Source organism: Myiozetetes cayanensis, unplaced genomic scaffold (genome assembly GCF_022539395.1).
Source record: "Myiozetetes cayanensis isolate MyiCay16 unplaced genomic scaffold, myiCay2020 scf2-11, whole genome shotgun sequence".
NCBI lineage: Eukaryota > Metazoa > Chordata > Aves > Passeriformes > Tyrannidae > Myiozetetes > Myiozetetes cayanensis.
The window spans coordinates 91,463,243-91,483,460 of record NW_026087411.1 but is presented as its reverse complement, the minus strand read 5'-3'; the positions used below and the strand labels follow the sequence as shown (position 1 = coordinate 91,483,460).

At 42.3% G+C, this 20,218-nt stretch overlaps 1 protein-coding gene across 1 annotated transcript in view; it reads right to left on the bottom strand.

Moving 5' to 3' along the window:
* Positions 1 to 19,300, bottom strand: part of GCLC (glutamate-cysteine ligase catalytic subunit) — a 36,493-nt gene extending 17,193 nt beyond the window's left edge. Inside the window, exons 1-4 of the mRNA XM_050315300.1 lie at positions 19,109 to 19,300; positions 4,564 to 4,676; positions 3,042 to 3,224; positions 361 to 474 (exon numbers count right to left, since the gene is read on the bottom strand). Of these exons, the coding sequence (XP_050171257.1) occupies positions 361 to 474; positions 3,042 to 3,224; positions 4,564 to 4,676; positions 19,109 to 19,258 (560 nt within the window). The 5' untranslated portion in view covers positions 19,259 to 19,300. The remainder of the gene's footprint in view (positions 1 to 360; positions 475 to 3,041; positions 3,225 to 4,563; positions 4,677 to 19,108) is intronic.
* Positions 19,301 to 20,218: the final 918 nt, after the last annotated feature.

Below are 20,218 nucleotides of genomic sequence, written 5' to 3'. Positions count from 1 at the left end.
TACTGTGTACACTGAGATGTCGCTGTGACATACCCAAGTGAGAGCTGGATTAACCACGATGGAAGCATTTAGCCATAGGATTTCAAAACAGAAACAATTTGGCAATAGATCAAAATCTTTTGCCCCATAATAGCATGAACTATTGTATACTTGAACTTAACAGTTTACTTTCTTAAAGTCACTTTGAAAAGAAAAAACATGTCATCACAACCATTTCTGTCCAAGTCCTTATGATATCTGCAGCAACTAGCCACAACGCTCTCTATTCCAGTAATGTAAAGGATTTGCAAGCTGTGTCTAAGATATTTAGGCAAAGAAAAGACATTCAGCTTCTCAATCAGAGTCCCCAGATACTCTTACCTAAATCTAGGATGTTTATTGATGGCTTCATCTGGAAAAAAGAGGGATTTTGAAGCTCCTCCTTCTACTGGTGTTGGCTTATATTCTGGCACTGTAAACCCAGGACACCCTAACCTGTGTAACACAACAATGAGATCCAAGCTGTAATGAAAACAGACTGTGATTTTAACATGGTCAGATGATCAGAGATTAGGATCCTAGTAGACAACCAGCCAACAATCAGCTTTCGTGGTGGTTAAGACAGCCTTTTTTTTTTTTTTTTTTTTTAAACCACTAGTCTACCATTATGGACATTTTCAATGGCTGAAGCAGGAGACTTCACAGAATTATGTAGAGTATACACACACGTTAGAGCGTGTCAGCACTCATCATTAACACTGACATGCAACTGCATTCTGTGCCTTAAAGAGTTTCTCTAGAGGATACAGGTTAATGCTGACTGCCGACGTCATTTATCCAGCTCTGCTCCGAACAATCTACCCCTGTTAAAATATACACCTAATCAACTCTTTAAGAATCAGAGGTAGTTTCAAGTGATACATCCTGAGTCTCATAGGAGCTTGTAATTTCAGAACTCAGAAAATTCCTATGAGAGGAATGTAATAACCAAAGAAAAAATGCAGCTATTAGGTGTAAAATATTGAGAGATATGCAAGCTAATCAGAATACAACCCTCTCCTTTGGGAAACTCCATTTAAGTTTCAGAGTCACCTGAAACAAAAATAAGCTTTCAGTACAGCTTAGACAAAGGAACACTTGGCAAGGTGGAGGTAAAGAAGCAGAAGATTAATTTCTCCATGCTGCCCAGTAAAAAGGGCAAAGATTGTGTTATCTTGAGAGGCTCTAGTATTTAGTTGGATAAAAAATTTAGCTGATGAAGCTACAAACAAAGAACACAAAATAGCAAGAAACACATTTCTGATAATATTATTTATGCTCAGCATGTATTTCACTATTGTTTTCTTTTTCCTGGTTTACGTATACAAGTTGTCCTACAACTTGTAAGCCCAGTTTCATCACCTATGAAAGTGCTACGTTGTAAACTGCATCCCTCTGGTCCTCAAGACAGAAAACAACTTTCTGGTCCAGAAGCAGGGAGTCATGAATTTATGAACTAGAGACATTTACCTAGCATCTGAGCTAGAAAATTTTTAATATTTAAGCATTTTCAGGTTGTTCATTTTTAACTGAGTTATTTTAATTTGAATAAACTTACTTCTTTAACTTTCTTCTGTCAGCACTCTGACAAGTTTTTTTGTCTTTTCAAATACACAGGTTTTTTTATTATACGCACATGTACATGCACAAAGGTATATGTACATGTTGTTGTAGATAGAATGTGGCATAAAACTCCAAACTCATGAGACCTCAGAAATACATTAGTAAGACTCCAGTCAACAGGCCTTGAATTGCAAAATAGTGAAAGGTGCAAAAAGTAAACTAAATTAGGCTAGCCCAGGGAGAGCAACTCTGAGCTATGAAACTATGTTTGGGAAAATGCATAAGTAATAAACAAACTACATTTTATTATTTATTGGCTTTTACTGAAGTCCAATATATTGCTCCTACAGTGATCTATCTGTATCTACAAAGCAATGAAGAACTCTCCCTTTATTCCCTGCAAGACTGGGTAAAAAATGTTTGTATATAAAATTTATTTAATGACATATTTATAAGGTTTCAGGGAAAAAATCCCCCACAAATCTGTAATACACTAGTTAACCACTGGACTTTAAATAAGCTCTTATTACACATAGTACAGCTCCGATAAAGAGAAAACAGTATTCATGGGACTTAATGCAGGTCTTTTGGCACCTGAACTTCACTGCTAAGTCATATTTTGTACTGTTCCTGCTCTCAGCAAGAATTTAGAGCCACTGCATTCTGTATTACCCAAGAAACTAGTCAGTAAGGTCAGCTGCTTCTCTTCTACTGCAGAGCAATGTTTTTACTATTATAAGCATAGCTATCTTCATTCACTTCACTAATCAGGCTAGTTAGAAAGAACATGATAAATCCCTGCCTAGAATTATGTTTGAAAGGAATGCATAAAGTACAGTTTCTCCTAGGTAATGAAGTACATCTTGAATTTAATTTCTTCAAGAATCTCTTAATGACAATAAAAAGGAGAAATTCTACCCTTTTTTGTAAGGATGTTATCCACCCAGGAGAGATGTTCTCCTTTCTAGATTCAGTAAGTACAATATTGTATTACAGAAGTCTTAAGTCTGTGTGTTCCAAACTACCAGAAGCTTACATGCACTTCAGTGAAAAAATAGTCTCAAAAAATAGATAAGGTTAGCCATGTTTTGCAAAACTGCTATTTATAAAGATTAAAGATTAATAGGTAAAGAGAAACATTTATATATACGAGTTTGCTGTATCAACTCAAGATGGCAGACTACTCTATATACAAAACTTTCTGTTATGAATATTCAGGTATTCTCTCCTAATACAAAATCATCACAGGTTAGAAGCAAGCCAAAAAATATAAAAGATGTTTATTTGTTTGTCTCGTCACAATGAAAATTTTAGGAAACATGACTGGAACATCAAGTCAAAGTACTTCAACTGAATCATGTTTTTCTCTATTTCATTGTACAGTTAGCTGTATGCAGTAAGGAGAAAAACTGTATAAGGAGAATAGGAAACATGATATTACACTTCAGTAACCATCTCACCTTGGAAATGATGTCACAGTGCAAACAGCCTCATTTTCTTTTAGGACCGAAGCAGCCTCTTGACGTCTTTTCCTCATGTTGTCTTGCACAGTGTTGAATTCAGACATGGTTCCCCCATATGGCTGCCCAGGTGTCCCCTCAATCATGTAACTTCCATATTCTGGTCTCCAGAGTGTTGGGTGACTATAATAAAATAATAGCCTCATATAAATATTTCAGTAACTTTTAAAAACACGAATTATTTGTGAGAATTTCAGGAATCACCACCACTTGTAAGGAAAACGTCTTAAATTTGATTATTTGATAGAGTAACACAATGTACCTTCCAATGTACCTCACCGCCAGGAGGCAGTACAAAGAAGATACGGCACAGTTTGTTAGTAATAGTGTTGCTGTATAGTGCAGTAAGCAGGATTTGCCTATGTCAAATTGCAATCACCTTTAGGATCTGTCTCAAGCTTTGTTTCTTGGGGTTTTCACTAAAACTGGAAAGTACAGAACACCCTACTGCTTTCACAGTGCAAGGATAGACAAAAGTTATGTTCCATTTCTTATTTTTACTGCCTGTCCTGTTTCACAAATTTATCAGGTTAAGAAATAAAAATGTAGTTTAAGTGCACCTAATCACCCCTAAAGAGAAGTACCTTCCCATGCCCTTGTGAAGCCAAGCCTACTCTGTGGAGCACACCCTACCAGAGGCAGAGCCACTTCTTACTGGTCTCCTGATAGGAGCACTTTTGATGCTAAAAGCAAAGGGGTTCCTTCTGGTAGGCTTTCACTAGTCCCTCTACCAAGAAAGACAGCAGGGAAGCCTTAGTGGAAGAGGAGGTTAAGGTAGATAGAGAGAAGCTGATAGGTCCAGGGGACAAAAGCCTTTCATCTCTACCCTCCTGTAACCTGTGACCTGCTTTTGGCTCTCTTCAGCCAAAACACTTTGCTGTCTCTGGTCTCATTTCTCTGCTGCCACCAGTTACAAGCTAATTCACAGTTCTCTGGATAGTTGAAATACGGACATATTTTAATTATTCCTCAAAACTCCACAGGGGAGGATAGGGAAGAACTCTCCTGCTAACCTTACATCTACATTCCTAATTCTTCCAAAAACAGGAGAGTGCTCCTACAGACAACAGGCTTCCCCATACAACCCTCACTTGCTCCTGTAGTCAGAGATACAGGAACAAGTGCACGCACACATATGCTTTATGGGACAGGGATTACTGTGTACACACAAACACAAAAGCAGAACAAGACCAAAAAACACCAAACTAAAACTTCTGTGGGCTCACCATTACATTCTCCTTTTTTTCAAAGCATAACACAAAAAGCACATGGACTGCCTGCAAGTGTCCTCAAAATCTTTCACTTCCTGAACCCCAGATTTATCTGAAAATATCAGTATCTGTGGTTTACAGTTTTACCAACAGCAGATTTGAATGTTAAGCCAGGTTTACAAAATTCTGTACAGTATCATAACAGGAGGATTAAAAAAAAAAAAAAAAAGAAACAGGAAACAACTACTCACTTCGGGTTTACCTTCTCCCCCTTGTCTTGCAGTGTTTGAAGAACTTCTTCACCACAGAGTGCCAGGCGAACTTTCTTATTCTCATGGTCAAATTTTACTAACATATATTCCACCTTGTAAATAATAAAAACAAACAATTAAACAGTAAAGTTTTGTTCTGACAAACACAGTGGCATACAGTTTTAAGCATCAAGTGGATAAAAGATGTCACACTGAACTTTACATAAGCTTAAAAACCATCACTAACTGTGAATGCAGTAAGCAGCACTGATAAAGACGTATGCAGGCTTAATTTATCTTGAGTAAAGAATCCAAATTCCTTGAAATCAGCCTTGAAATTTCTTTCCCTCCAAGACATCCATTCACACCCATTGTTGGAGCTATTAAAGACTAGCACGATGCCTCACTGGGCACAGGACAGGGATTTCCCCTGATACTTGATTCCTTTGGCAGCTTTGCTGCCATATTTTCTTCTGCTCCTGCCCAGCAATGTACCTTTCCCTTAGACCTTTGCCTCCTTGTCCCTGTCCCTACCCCAGTATGCAACCCACACTCGATCCAGCAAGCTACTAATGACAGCAGTGTTGCATCTCAGCACTAGAGAATATTGTTTCCCTAAAAGAGATGATCTGAAAGCAGCCAAACGTGGAACACCCTCATCTCAAACTTTCTCATCTCCATGCACACCTGCTGTCAAAGCTCCCACAAAGACTTCTAAAATGCTACCCAGTACAGCAATCTAACAGCCTCCTGGACCTTGCAGCCCTTAAATACTTACTGATACACTCTATTTCCTAACACATATTTGGCAGGGGATGCTTTGTGATGTTCTGGTAAGTGTGAAAGACAAACCAGTGCGCAAGTGCAATGCACTGCCTACCATGTAAAAACAGAAGCCACACATGGAAAAGTTACTGCTTTTCAAACCCTGACTGGACCAGTGGTGATATCCAGTGCCTTTGTTGGAGGCTCTCAAACTGCTGCGTCCAAGACTTCCATAAATCATCTAGTTCAAACACCAACTTAGAGTTAAAAATTCAGGTTGCAATTTCAAAGAACTTGTCAGAGGTTTTGCACTGTGCTCCTCTGTTTCATTTTCCAACACGGTCTAGAGCCACATCTGCCTGCACTTTACCGACATGACTGCTCCAGCCCCAGGAGTTCAGATTCATGCAAAATGCTGATGGTAAAGTTGCAGCATAGCAACTCACAGCAACTTCAGTTTTTGTATAGAAGTCTGATGTGTACAGGAAAGTAACTTGCCAAAAGACAGGGAACTTTTGCCATGTTTTCCAGTACACTAGAAGTGGATTTGTAGGTTTCATCTTCTTTGGTTGTTTCAGTGTCCATGGAAGAGTTATTTCTTGCTACTGTGATAAAAAACACAATCTGCGGTTGGGATTTGCAATTAAATCACAAGAAGCATTATCCTAGAGTGTTTGTAATTCTACAGAATCTCATCAGACACAACTTCTGGAGGGACTCATTCAGCAATTATACACATCTGCTATATGTTTTTTAAGATCAAATTTTAATTCCCTAAAGAAAAATAATGATTTCTAGTTTCTGTGCAAGACAACACTTCTTTGTGTAGTGTACTTTGTGGTTTGTGTGTACTATGCCACAATAATCTACTTGAGATAATTACAGACTACAGTCAACCAGAACACATTCCAATACTGATTTAATTATTACCTAGCACCAGTCTCTCCAGTAACACTTGACTCTGATTACTGGCAAGAAAAATGGACTTTCACACCTTTCAGTCTCCAACATGTTCAACATCATCTCTGCTTTGTAAAAGCATCATTCTCAGTAGGAGCTGGCCTAAACTAGAGGGGGTATGCGAGCCCACAGGCGTGAGCCACACAGATGGACACATGAATGGGCATCAAGCCCACTGCATGCATGGTGAATACATAAATATGCTAAAATATGCTACTACCATCAGCCTCCTTAGAAATCCCCTTCCAAAGGTAGCTGTAATGAGCTGCTGGTGAGAACACTGTACTTCTCTATAAATGCAATTATCACAAAAGAAAATAAGCCAAAAGTGTAACGAAACATTGAAGCCAAGAAGGCAAACCCAAAGAAATAAGTGTTTCATGTTCCAAGTACAGGAGTGAATATACTGTATTTAGGCATCTAGGTATAGAAACAATTACTACTGTTGCCTCCTGAAACATTGACTAAATCTTCAAAGCTGTCTTAACACAGAGAAGATCTGCCATTAATCTTAATGAGAAAAGAAAAAAAACTTCAGACGGCTGCCAACAGTTTCAAGTAACCCACAGAGTATCTTGACAACTGAATGGGCATCCTTAAAGAATGTAATTTAGGTTCATCAAAAGATTTACCCTACAGCTACAAAGAAAGAAACAAATGCAGAGTTCACACATTTTTACATTCAACTTCAGCTCATCATTCACAGCCTTCTCACATGTTTTCAATCCACAATAAAGTTCAGAGAAATGCAGGCAAGCTGAGAGAATCAGCATGCCTGGCAGAGATTTGAGTCCAAGGGCCACCAAATATGTGGGGTTTCACCCAACATTCATAATTCATCATTCTGCCAAGCTCTTCAGAGTTCACTTTTCACTCTAATTTTAACTAGGCTCCTTAGCAAGCAGCAAAATACACATCAGGGCAAACTACTGATGCAGATGGCTGACTTAAGAGCCAGATAGGACAGTGCATACTGCTGTGGTAAGGAAGGTGGCCACTTTGGACCCAAGTTCCCAGTCAGCGCTCTCACCCTGCAGCAAACCCTACATATCTCTATCCTCTGTCCAGCACCTGCTGCAAGGCTGCTGAGGACAAGATACTGGAAAGCAGTGCCATGGAAAGGGACCTGGGGATCCTGGTCAATGGCAAGTTGAATATGAGTCAGCAGTGCCCTGGCAGCCAGGAGGGCCAACCGTGTCCTGGGGGGCAACAGGAAAAGCATTGCCAGACAGACGAGGGAGGGGATTGTCCTGCTCTGCTCTGCACTGGGGCAGCCTCACCTCGAATATTTTGTGCACTTTTGGGCACCACAATGTAAGAAGGCTATTAAGCCATTAGGGAGTGTCCAACGGAGGGCAATGAGGATGGTGAAGGGCCTTGAGGGGAAGCCATATGAGGAGTGGCTGAGGTCCCTTGGTCTGTTCAGTCTGGAGAAGAGGAGACTGAAGGGAAACCTCCTTGCAGTTACAACTTTCTCCTGAGGGGAAGAGGAGGGGCAGCTACTGATCTCTTCTCAGTGGTAACCAGAGACAGAACCCAAGGGAATGAAGTTGTGTCAGGGGAAGTTTAGGTTGGATGTTAGGAAAAGGTTCTTTACCCAGAGGGTGGTTGGCACTGGAACAGGTTCCCTGGGAAAGTGGTCACAGCACCAAACCTGACAGAGTTCAAGAAATGTTTGGACAATGCTCTCAGGCACGTGGTGTGACTCTTAGGGATGGTCCTGTGCAGGGTCAGGAGTGGGACTCGATGATTCTTGTGAGTCCCTTCCAACTCAGCATATTCTGTGTGTGATTTTGTGTGAAGATGTGGTCTCCCAGCTTCTCCTTGCAGACAGCCTTGCTCAGTGCAGCCTCAGTGGACGAATCCCTCTTGACAAGCCCAGGTCTGTCTGGTTCTCAGAAGTGCTGTAACACCTTACCAGGCAAAGGAACAACAGCTTGGCCCGCAAAGTTGCAAAGGGAAAACTGTAAATACGCGTGCACACACACACACAGAGCAAGCCTAAAAAAACATATTGTTCACAGTTAAACACATTAAAAAGGCAAATAATTTTTTTTGCTAGAGCAAATACGCTAACAGAACTACCCATGAGCCAACACAAAGAAAAACTGTTCTTTACAGGTTTCCTTCCTCTCAACTACTGGCTTGCAGTGTACTGCATCTACAAAGTACTTCAATGCCAGCTCAACTCCACTGCCGAATCAGTGGAGCAGTATGCACCATTAGCTTGCTAGCAGAACAGCCCCTAGAATGGTGTTACTGCACTTAGTATGATTATTTCTCTGAGTTTGCTACAAAGAAAATTTCAGGCTTTTGAAAATTCTTTTTCACCTCTGTAAACACAAGCGAGACCTTGAAGCCTCTCAACTGTAGAGAACCACAACCACTCTCCATTCATTAAAGTCAAACAGTTGTGCTGGTCCGGCCTGGTACCAAAGTGAAAGTTCTGTGGAAATGGGTAGGCATGTCTGAAATTGTATTTGAATGCCTGAATTATTTGACCATACCTACACATATATTATTTCTGCATAAAGTGCGCTTCTTAAAAATGAAGGTGCTATCAGTCAAACAACCCTTTAGTACTAATTCCAAGGAATGAGGAGAACCAAAATTGTCACACATGCTACACTGTTGTCCTGAATGCAGGCTCACTGCCTAGTGTGTAGTGCCAATTTACACACCAAGACAAGGTATTTCTATTTAATCATAGAATTGCCAAGGCTGGAAGAGACCTTTAAGATCATCCAGTCCAATCATCAGCTCAGCACTATCACTGCAACCCCTAAAATGTAACACGCACTGCTAGATCCAGATGCCTCTTAAGCACCTCATGGGATGATGACTCCACCACCTTGCTGGGCACCCTATTCCAATGACTGACCACCACAAAAAAGTGAAAAGCTTTTTTCTAATGTCTAATCTGAATCTCTCCTGTCTCATCTTAAGGCTTTATTCTTAATTTGTACAAACTAGGGAGCTAGGTGGTAACCCACAAAAGGCTAGCTACCTGATCATCCAACTTTATACATTTTAGCAAACGAAGAAATCACAGTTCACTGACTACAAGTTACATAGTTCTCTTATTAATTAGTATTCTACCTTCTATTGGTTAAATGACTCTCTCACTTTCCATGCTAATTAGTCTGCATGCTGGGTCTTTCTCTTCTTTTGGGTCAGTGGGTTTCTTGAGTTGGTGGGTTGTGAGTCAGTGCTGGGAACCTCTCTCTGCTGAAAATTACCTTTTATCCAGTTGGAGCCGATCTCAGCACAGTTGCTGAGTTGGCTTTGTTAGTTTCTTCCTTATCTTGGGAGTTGTTTCAAATGTTCTCGTGGCTTGTAAATTCTGTGTTCTTTGTGCCCACTATCAGTAGTATATCCTTCTCCCCAAGATTTACTAACGTCTCCACCTAGATCTGAGATTGTTGAAGCATGTCAAGCCCTAAACCTTAACAAGGCAATTCTACTGACAAATAATTTATCTTTCTAACACCTGGACACCAGTACTGTATTGCTGTCCAAATACTTGCCTTGGCAGTGGTCTGCTTGCCAATATCAAAACCCCTCCTCACACACTCAGTTTAACACCATCATGCTAAGTACATAGTAAACAAAAGCCAGGTAACGGCTGAGAGTAAAACCTCTGCTCTAGAATTAATGTTAAAATTCTTTTAACAAGTATTTGCCACAAATTAGTTCTGCCTACCAGAACATAAGAAAGCACAGAGTCTGGACTTCAGTAAGCTCAGAAGTAAGGTGCTGAGAAGATGAGAGAAGAGATGAAAATAGTTTAGAAGAATTACCTGAAGAGAAGTTTTTTTGAGAGAAAAGCAAAGCAAGTTTGCACACTCTTTAGCTGTGAAAAACAGTACCTTGCATTAGCCTTGTACCACACTCTTGACCGTCCTTCTCAGATGCCCCAAGTGTTCAAGGCCAGTTTGGATGGTGCTTTGAGCAACTTGGTATAATGGAAGATGTCCTTGCCCACAGCATGGAGTTCGAGTAGATCATCTTCAACAGTCCCTTCCAACCCAAACCATTCTGTGCTTCTAAAAAACCTCATCACAAGGGACTCACGGACTACTGCTGTTTCTCAATGGCAATCTTAATGACAGCTTCTTTCTCCTTCCACTTGGCAGCTATTGCCACACATACTTGGAGAAATTGTTAGCAGTCTCTTCATACAAACCTTCCCTCAGGCATGCAGCTTTAAGAGAAATTGAAATTTTTCGCTAAACATCCAATGAGGTCTCATGGCTTTGTTTACTACTACCAAAAGTCACTACCAACACCTAAGTATTGGCATGCAGTATGCCTCATATATTTATATGTACAGTAGAAAACAAAAATTGAGGTAAACTTTCCTCTCAAGAGCATCAAAGAAACAACCCCTTTTACCTAGTTATGCAACTCACATGGAGAAAAAAAAATTGGTTCCTTCATATATTTGGTCACTTAATGTACCATTAGAATACCATTACCATTAAGTGACAGTCTAGAGAACAAACTTTTAATAACCTGACTGTTCATTAAAGAACCTTTGCCACAGTGTTAGATGGAAAAAGCAAGTATGTTCTGTAAGTAGAAATACTTCTGATACATGTAGAGCATAATACTCAAGATGGTTTCTTTAATGCAGTTAATTTCTTACTACTACTGCGATAAAACACGGAGCCACAGAAATAACCAGCTGGTAATTTACCTTTAATGAAAGGTTTACTGGCTTCCAAGGGTGAGTCTAAGCCTCGAGGGAGGTAAATTCAGAGAGAAACAAGTCTGGAAGTGCCACAGAGGCTGGTTATCCTGTTTCTAGCCAGCAAGCCCCAAAACTGCACACCGGCATGAGGCAAGGAATTTCCACACTCATGACATTACTAAGGATGTTCTCTGTAACAGAAATAATTTCAAAAATCTGCCACAAACAGACGAACCAAGATTCAAATATAATTCCCAAAATGCTAAATTTTGATCAAGTAGATTTGAAGTGGCCAATCCAACGAACAAAGCACCATCACCAGTTCTACACAAAACCAACTCACAGAAATAATGTCCCTGAAACAAAGCACAACTCGTTTTCCATTACGTTGACAATAATAAAAAAAGTAAGAACTTCTATACCACAATAAAGATGACCATAGATAAAAAAACCAAAGAGGATGCAGGGGCTCCCATCTCAGTAAACAGAGCCAGCCCCAGTGAAGCACTCTTGCCTGTCTCCCCTCTTGTGTGCCAACATCAGGGCTGCAGATTTTCTTCTGCACATGACACAACATGACTAGAGAACGCTCTGTGTTGCACACACGACAAACCAGGAAGCTGGGTTACTGAAAATTAAAATGAAGAAGTTATAAATATTTGCATGATTCAAAAGAAGTAAGATGTGGTGCATTACAGAAAAATTTGTGTTCTTTGACTGTAACACCCGAGGTTAATACTATTAAAAAGACTGGGATAACGTTAATTTTAGATTTCTGCAGCAAAGACAACTTTATTTTTTATTTATTCAGCTGTGAAACAAGATGCGGCAAACTTCTAAGTTGCCTTTCATATCATAAAGCAAGAGTAGAAAAACCATACATGCAGATATGCAACATCAACAACAAAGTCTTGTACTCATCCTTCTGATACACCCTTTCTCATACTGTTAACTAAAATAAGGCATCTGCACAGTAAGAATAGGTTCTGTGGGAAAAGAGGAATTACAATAGAAAATATCCGATGATAAAACCACAGCAATCCACCACTTGACATCCACAGAAGGAAGTCCACTGTGAACAGAATATTTCATTGTCAGAAATATAAAACCAGTCAGTAATTTGAGCTTCTCTTATTAAAAATCTGAGATTGAGAAGGAGGAAATTAATGTTTACCATGGGGGCTGGTCACTATTTATGACAAACTGCAGCTTGTTTTGGGGAAAAAAAATAATAAAAAAAAAAAGACAAACAAAAACCCCACAACAAAAACAAACAAACAAAAAACCCAAACAACCCAAAACTCCAAACTGGTTTTCATTAATTACAAAATTAACTTTTCAAAGAGCATCTCAGTATAAGCTACAGTAAGTCCTGTACTGTCCCATGCGCAGTGCATCCAGCACCAAAACTCTTCGGTAGGTCACTAGTGCTGCACTACAACCTACACACAACTTGCCACCCAGCCATGGAAGAACTGAGCAGGAGGGAGATGAAGCAAAATTATCAGCCATTGGGGGTGTTAACACATTGTGCATGTTTTGAGAGCTAGAGGGTTTAGTTTAGGTTTTCCCTGACATGAGGATTAAAGCCAGTCAGAAAAAGTAGTTTTGTGACCGTCAGTCCAAGTAACAGGGAAGGAATAAACACGAAGACTCTTCAAGGCCACCTATCTTGTTCAAGTAAACATTTAAAGAGTTTTATTTACATGCATTCGTGCATTCATTTTAGAGACTGCATAAATACACTCACAGCTGTCACGCAGTGTGAGCTGATGCACTAACATCATATCTTCAGACCCCGCCCCAGCAATGCTGCTATTTTAAACAGCAAGTATCCATACCAAAAGGTATTAAGGAAGCACTAAATCTTACTGTAAACAAATAATTCCACTGTCCCTTTATTTAGCCAAATAAAGCTGAGAGAGAAAGGATGAACAAGCAGACATGTGACAACCAAATCGCTGGAGTGCTGCTTCCCCCCAAGCGGCCACATCGAGCACATCGATTAAGACAGCTCCCATTGAGATGCATCCACACATGCCACATTTGGCAGGGGCCATCACGAAGAATTTCTGCATGAAAGAAATTCAAAAATGCATTCTGTTTGGGGAATTTTGCTGGGGGAGGGCAAGACTAAAAGCATTTGTCTTAAAATTACAAGAACTCAAATAAAAAAAAAGTTCATAAGGCTTTAGGCTATATTAGCTTTACTATACACAGAAGATTTGCAGGAAAAGTCTTAAAACAAAGCAATTTCTGCACACTGGTATATTGCAGCACTTTGTATGAAATGAGACCGTGAGATCATCATAACAGTGATGATGAATCTGTATAACCATTTGGCTGAATTTTTTTTAAAGACCCCCTATTACTGCCATTCAGGAAAATGCAACACCTATTTTTTGTGATTCTGTTTTATTTATAAGATATACAACAAGGACCTAATTAAAAAGACAGATAAACCCTGCAACTACCTAAAGGGTTTGGATAAATGGACAAACATCTTGTAGCACGTGGAGTTTAAAGAAACCACAATAAACAGTCTAGCTCAGTTTCAAAGCTATCATGTGTCATCTTGTTCCACAAGATACCTAGACTTTGTGAAGTAAAAAACTATCTTAAAAGGACATCTGCTTTTCTGTTCTATTAGGTTAGCCAAATTTCTTGTAAAGTGAGAAAAGAACATCACCTTTCCTGTACGCTGTGATGCTCTCTAAACCTACTCCTTTCTTTATCAGTTCTGGTCCTTTCTTACCTCTTTTTGAACATTTTTGTGCACAAGTGTCTCTCATGAAGCCTCATTATTGTCTTTTAGCAAAGAGATGACTAAAACTTCAACTGTGTATTCTAGAGATAGTAGTTGTACTTATTTTATGCAGCTGGTGAACTAGATTCACCACTGCTAAAAAACGCCCTAGATTTTTTGCCTGGTTTTAAATGGGTGACAGACAAACCAGAGCCTCAAACTGTGTGCATTTGAACCCAAATCCACTTCCTTTAGATGCAGCAATAATTTTACCAGTCTGAAGTTCTGCAGACTGTAAAGTAACATCTCTCATCACATCACTTACACATTGCTACTGCCCTGAAAAAAAACAAAACCAGAATAGGCTATAAACTGTAGCAAGGCATTAATGCAACTGCTAGTTACCTAGAAAGAATCACTCAAAAGGAAATGCAGCTCTTTTCACAGCCCAGCCTTTCATTAGGAAAAAGGAGAAAGCTTTAAAGAGTCTTGCATCTTCTAAACAGGAGCAATACCTTTGGGACATTCTGGTAAGAAACCTCTGGCCTCTTGCAGCATCTGAGAAGGGCTGCTTTGCTTCTCACATGAGGAAGTGCTGATTAGCAAATGTTCTTTTTAGTTCTCATTTAACTTATTTACAAGGTATAATTAAAAAACTAAAGGATAAAGAGGGGAATAAATCAAATGTACCAAAGAAGAAAGACCAAAGGACGCTTAAAAAGGGCTGAGAAAGAAGTAACAGGAAGAAAACAAAACGAACAACCAAACCCAAAACCAAACTAGAATTAACTCAGTAAGATTTCAACTTGCAAGCAGTGCAATGGCACATTTTTCGTGCTGCCTCATACACATCATTATCAAACATATTAAAAGGCCTCCAAGTTTCACTTCAAGTTTCCATTAAGAAAACAAGCTTTTAAAAGCTGAAGATGTTTATTGTGTGCTGGGTCCAAACACTGACAGGAACAAGACTCATACACAACAAAAGGGTCATTATGTCCAATTTCACTAAACAAGGCTGAGCAAGTCAGATTCCCATTTGATTCACATATACTTTAAAACAAAATTGTCGTGTTTTGCCCGTGCTTGCTTCTTACATCCCCTCCTTCTGAGGGGATCTCCCTCCAGCACACCTTTCTTGAAATTTTCATATGATGAAGCAGCTCCTCCTTGTCTTCCATGGTCTGCAAAGACTAAGTACTACATGCAGGTATGAACACACATGTATCTGTAGTTAAGGATGAGCTGCTGAGACTCCTATACTTGTGTGCACACGCAGCACAAAGCAGCAGCGAGCCCAACCAAGGGCCAGCCATTCCACTTGTCTGACCCCAGTGTCTGCATAAAGCTGCAAAGAGAAATTTAAGTGATGTCCATCACTTAGAGGAATGCAATCAGCAAACAAGTGGCACGAAACAGCACAGAAGAGAGCTTTTGGGGACAAAAGCTGGGAATTAGCAGAATAGGCTTTGCCTTACTGTCTAAAACCCTTTAAACTCTTCTAGTTTAAACCACTAAGATCTGCCAAGCTGCACAAACTAATTGTTTCACATAGTATCTGCTAACTCTACTGGAGTTCTAACACACAGTACTGAAAAGTTGCAGGTTTTTGATTCTGGAAAAAAAAACCAACAAATGAAATAAAACTTAATGATCATGACTCTGCAAACCCAAAGTTTAGAATACATTATTGCGTGGAAGAGGAAGACAAAAACACAAGGAGATCGAACTTGTTAGTGTGACAGGCTCTCCTCGGCATATCTAATTGTTGCCCAACTTTTGTGAGCATTAAGGCACGGATACTAAAGTGGGGTTTGATGAGGGATAATGAGATAGTTCAACGTTTTGTATTCCCCACAGTCAGGAGAAGTCAAGCATAAACAGGGAGGCCAACTGTCAGTTTTAAATGAGGCAGAAGGATGATTAAGAGGCAAAAGACCTTTACCTGCAAATGCAGACTCAAGGAAACCTTCAGAAAGCTTTTTTTAAAGCAAGTCTTATTCTGTTACACTCATATTTTGTAGGCTTTTTTTTCTACCATTGCAAAGACTCCATGGTTGCAGAAAACAGAGTAAAAAAGAACTTACCTCAAAAGAGATAACAGCTCTTGGTTCTATGAACCCTGCAAGCAGTAAGAGGGCTGACTTCTCAAGAGGCAGCAGAAAGTGTTTTGACCTTTTCAGCTCTTTACTGAGGAGAAGATGAGAGAACTAGGGAATGCTACCCTGCAGTGCAAGTTGTGATGCTGTCTTGCTCCCTTCAAAACAGATGCCACCAGCCACTAGCACTTAGCCTCAACACTTTAGTCTGGCACCCAAGAAACAGAAAGTACAAGATGATTCCCCAGTTTCATTCCCCTGGAATGTCAGGGAATGGAGGCCCTAGGAGGTTACAAGCATCCTTGAGATAAGCTCAGTTGGTTAGAGCATGGTGCTACTAACACGAGGGTTGTGGGTTTAATCCCTGTATGGGTCACTCACTTAAGAGTTGGTCTTGCTGATCCTTGTGGGTCCCTTCCAACTCAGGATATTCTGTGATCCCAAAGGACCACCACAGTTTTATGAGTTTTACAACACACACTGAAAAGTGGAGTCCTATTGAAAACAAAAGCAAAGTAAAGGTTAGCTCTATACTACTGAGCCAACACAATGGCATCACCTAGACAGGGACAACCTTTGAAGTATTCACATGTATGCCCTGACAGACAAACTCAGTATGTACTAACAAAGCTGGCTTTTTTCCTCAATGAGCATTCCTTAAAAAAAATTAGAAAATACATTTTCATCAAACACTGTCCAGAAACATCTCTTAAACACAAAAGTAATTTTTTTTTTTAATTTTATCTCTACCATTACATTCTTGATTTCTATCTTCAAGCAGTTTTTAAAACAATTAAACATCCTCAGGCTATGACTTTATACATGAAGGTCAAAGTGCACAAAAGGCTTTTTATGAAAACTGTCCAATTAGTCAGTTGATTCATCTAAGCTGCATGTAAATGAGGCGCCACTTTCTAATAATTGGATATTTGAGAGGAAAAATGGAAAACAAATTTACTGCTTTCTGCACTAGCCTATCTACAGCACAGCTCAAGTAAGTTATGGGCAGAGGTATGATTTTGTGTTTGCACAATAAGAGCAAACTGGCTACAAGTCCCTGGTCCATTAACACACTCCCAAATGCTGTGTTACATAAAAATATATAATTGCATAACACAGTAGAACAAAGGTAAGTTGCCACACCTGAGTTTATTACCATTTGCTAAAATGAAGAGGTAGTCAATGAACGAGGTTGCCTGACCTTCTCTGAATGTTCACAAGCATTATAAAAATGGCTCTTATCTCTCATCAAAACCATGGCTTTAGTGATACTGCTCTTAAAATTCTGCCTCTTGCCATGCTGGGCATGACAGAAGAAAACTGTGAATCTCCTTAAACATAATGCACCACTATTTATTTACTGAGCATAAATACTTTGTTCAGTATGGTTCGCCAGCTGAAGGAAGAAAGAGGATGCCAGAGTCCAGTGTCACCATACAGCTAAGGTTACCAAAGGACCATCTGCAGGTGCTGCAGAGGCCAGTTCTGCATGACCCTTTCCTCCACGTGCTCCTGCTACTTTCCTCACATTAGCAGAATTTGTTGGATCTAGCAGTGAAAGAGCTGAAGCTCTGCTGAGAAAACAAACCATCTTAAAAACTGAATGGGAGAAGAGTTTTCCGCTGGGTTAACTTTTTGAACTCGGAAAACACAAGGCAGGCAGCAGAAACACAAGCCTGGAGCCTGGGAGGGAAGCTGAACCAGCTTGCTAATGGATGAGCCTTAGCTATCTTGTGAAATCTCACTCTGAGAAAGAGAAGACAACTAAAATCTAACACCCATTGAAAAATGAGTATCCTATCTTAAAGATTAATGAGAAACCCCTCAAGCGAAGTCTCAGAGCAATGTGCAGACTGCCTATATTTCTGGACTCAAGGCTGTGAGGCTTTTTTGTTATCATAATTTCAGTCATATAAGACATGTAGGAACACAGAGATGTCAGTCAGGGAGAGACAGAAGTATATTTAAATTTCCTGAGTCCACGCCACTCAGGCTGCAAAACCCTGTGGTGTAGACAAGACGTACTTTCACTGAACAGATTTTAGTAGCCAAGCCCCATTCATTCACAGCAGCAGTTCCTGCTGTTATGTGAACAGTGACAGGGATTCCTTAAAAGAAGTACAGATTTTAAGAGCCAAGTTCACTCAAGGTGCTCATGGCAAACAGCATTTTCCTCTGGCAAAGAGCGTCTGTGAACAGCTACTGGTACCACCTGGATAAAGTTTTCTCACAATGCCTTTGCCTTTCAGAAAGTGAATTGTGCATGACACAGAGATGCAATAGCCAAGTCCCCACGTTGTTTGCATCCTACTCTGCTCTTCCAACTTCCCTGCAGTCACATCACAGACACCTCTAAGTGACCAAGGCTGGACCTCACCAACACTGCGATGAAGGATAGCCTGTAGTGCAGCACATGTGACGCTGCTCCCTATCTCCAGGGAAAGCTGGGTCCCTCGGCCAATCCTACGGATCAATAGAGCAGACTCTGCTCCTTGCAGAGTGGTGTCAGGCTGTGGCACAATTCAGCACAGGTTTACAAGGCAATACTTTTAAGACCTGTGGCTAAAGTTACGGTGCTTGAGCACAAAGCACCTATAACAAAGTTCAAGTGATGACCCAAGTAATCATCCTGATCCTTGTTCGGAAGGCAGGCTGACACGCACAGGACGCCCAGGAGACTCTGGGGTAAAACAAGGCTCAGCAGGTCCTTTTCCACGGGGATCCAGGAGGGACATTGCGGGGCGAGCGGGCTGTCACTGCAGAGCCACTCGCACATCGTCGGTCCTGCTTCCCTCGCTCGCCTCCTAAAAACCGAGTCAGAGGCTGAGCTGGCGCTGCCGCGGAGTCTCGGCACACACATGCTTCACTCACACCTCGCTCCAGAGAACATAACGAGGAAGAAGCCAGCGCTGCCGGGCATCGCCGCCCCGGGAGCACACCTCCCGAGGGGCTGCCCAGGCCAGCCGACCGTTGCCAGGCGGGAACACTGGAAGTTGTGTTAGCGTTTCGGAAAGGCGGGTAACAGTGGGGCAGCCGTGCTGGTAACGAGCGCTAACACGGGGGCAGCCGCGCTGCGCAACGACAGGCGGCGAGCGTGTGTGTGTGCGGGGTAAACAAAGCCCCGCCGGGCAGCCCCGCACCGTCCCCTCCCGCAGAGCCGCCGCGGCCGAGGGCGGGCCCTGCCGGGCACCGCGGCGGGCACGGCCCGGCCCGCACCCACCGCCACCTGCGCGAGCGGCGGAGGCCGCGGCGGAGGCCGCGCCCGGCCGGGGTCTCACCCACCTCGTCGCCCCACTTGAGCACGTCCTTGTGGCGGTCGCGCAGGGCGCGGTAGATGTGGAGAAACTGGAGGATGCCGTGCCGCCGCACGTGCTCCGCGTGCCGCCGCGTCTCCTCCCAGCTCAGCGGCGAGCCCTGCGACAGCAGCCCCATGCCGGCAGGGAGCGAGGGAGGGAGCGGGGGAGGCCGGGCAGGCGAGCGGAGCGGCAGCGAGCGGAGCGGGTGCGCTCCGAGCCGCGGGTGCGCTCTGCGCTCCGAGCCGCGGCGCGGCCGCCCCAACCCCGGCGCCGCACGTGACGGCGGCCGCGCGTCAGGCCGTGACTCAGCACTTTCCGCCGGCAGGCACCGCCCCCGCGGGCTGAGCGCGGGCTGAGCGCGGCCTGGCGGCCCCGGCGAGCCCTCAGTGCGGGGCTGCCGCGGGAGCAGCGGAGGGAGAGCCCTCGGGACGGCGAATGCGGGGAACGGCAGCGCTGGCGAGCGCCGCTGCCCCGCTCTCTCCGCGCACGCCCCGGGCACGGGGAAGGAGGCGTCGCCCTCGTGCGCAAGGCGACATGGCGGCGGGAGGGGTGCGCGGCCCGGCCGGGCAGCACAGGGCAGGGCAGGGCAGGGCAGGGCTGGGGTCCGAATGGAAAGAGACTGTTGTGTCACTGAAAGCGGCTAAATAAAGATCCTGAGTGAAAGCACGGACAGTGTGTGAACGCTGCTGTGTATTTAGTATAGATCAGAGCACACATCGCAAAGAAAATTATGATTGGAGTGGATGGAGTGACATCCAGAGAGGTAACACCTCATCTCCCAGAGATCTCCTCCTCTGCATTCTTGGGTTGCCGAGCCCACATCCCGTGGTGCCAAGCACAGGCCCGCCTCGTGAAGTTGCTGAAAATGAGTTTGTTACCTGGGAATTGTCCTGGAGTGGATCAGAATGGCACTGTCTCAGGAAAGAGGATGCAGGAGCATGTCAAGGTGTTCACACAAAATAGATGGGAGGCTTATCAGTGCTATCTCTTAATAAAATGAAGAGACAAAAGGCATTGAACAATAATGTGAAGGGAAAGGCTCTCACTGCTGAGCAGCAAAAATTCATTACTCCTGGACTGTCATTTTGTATTTGCA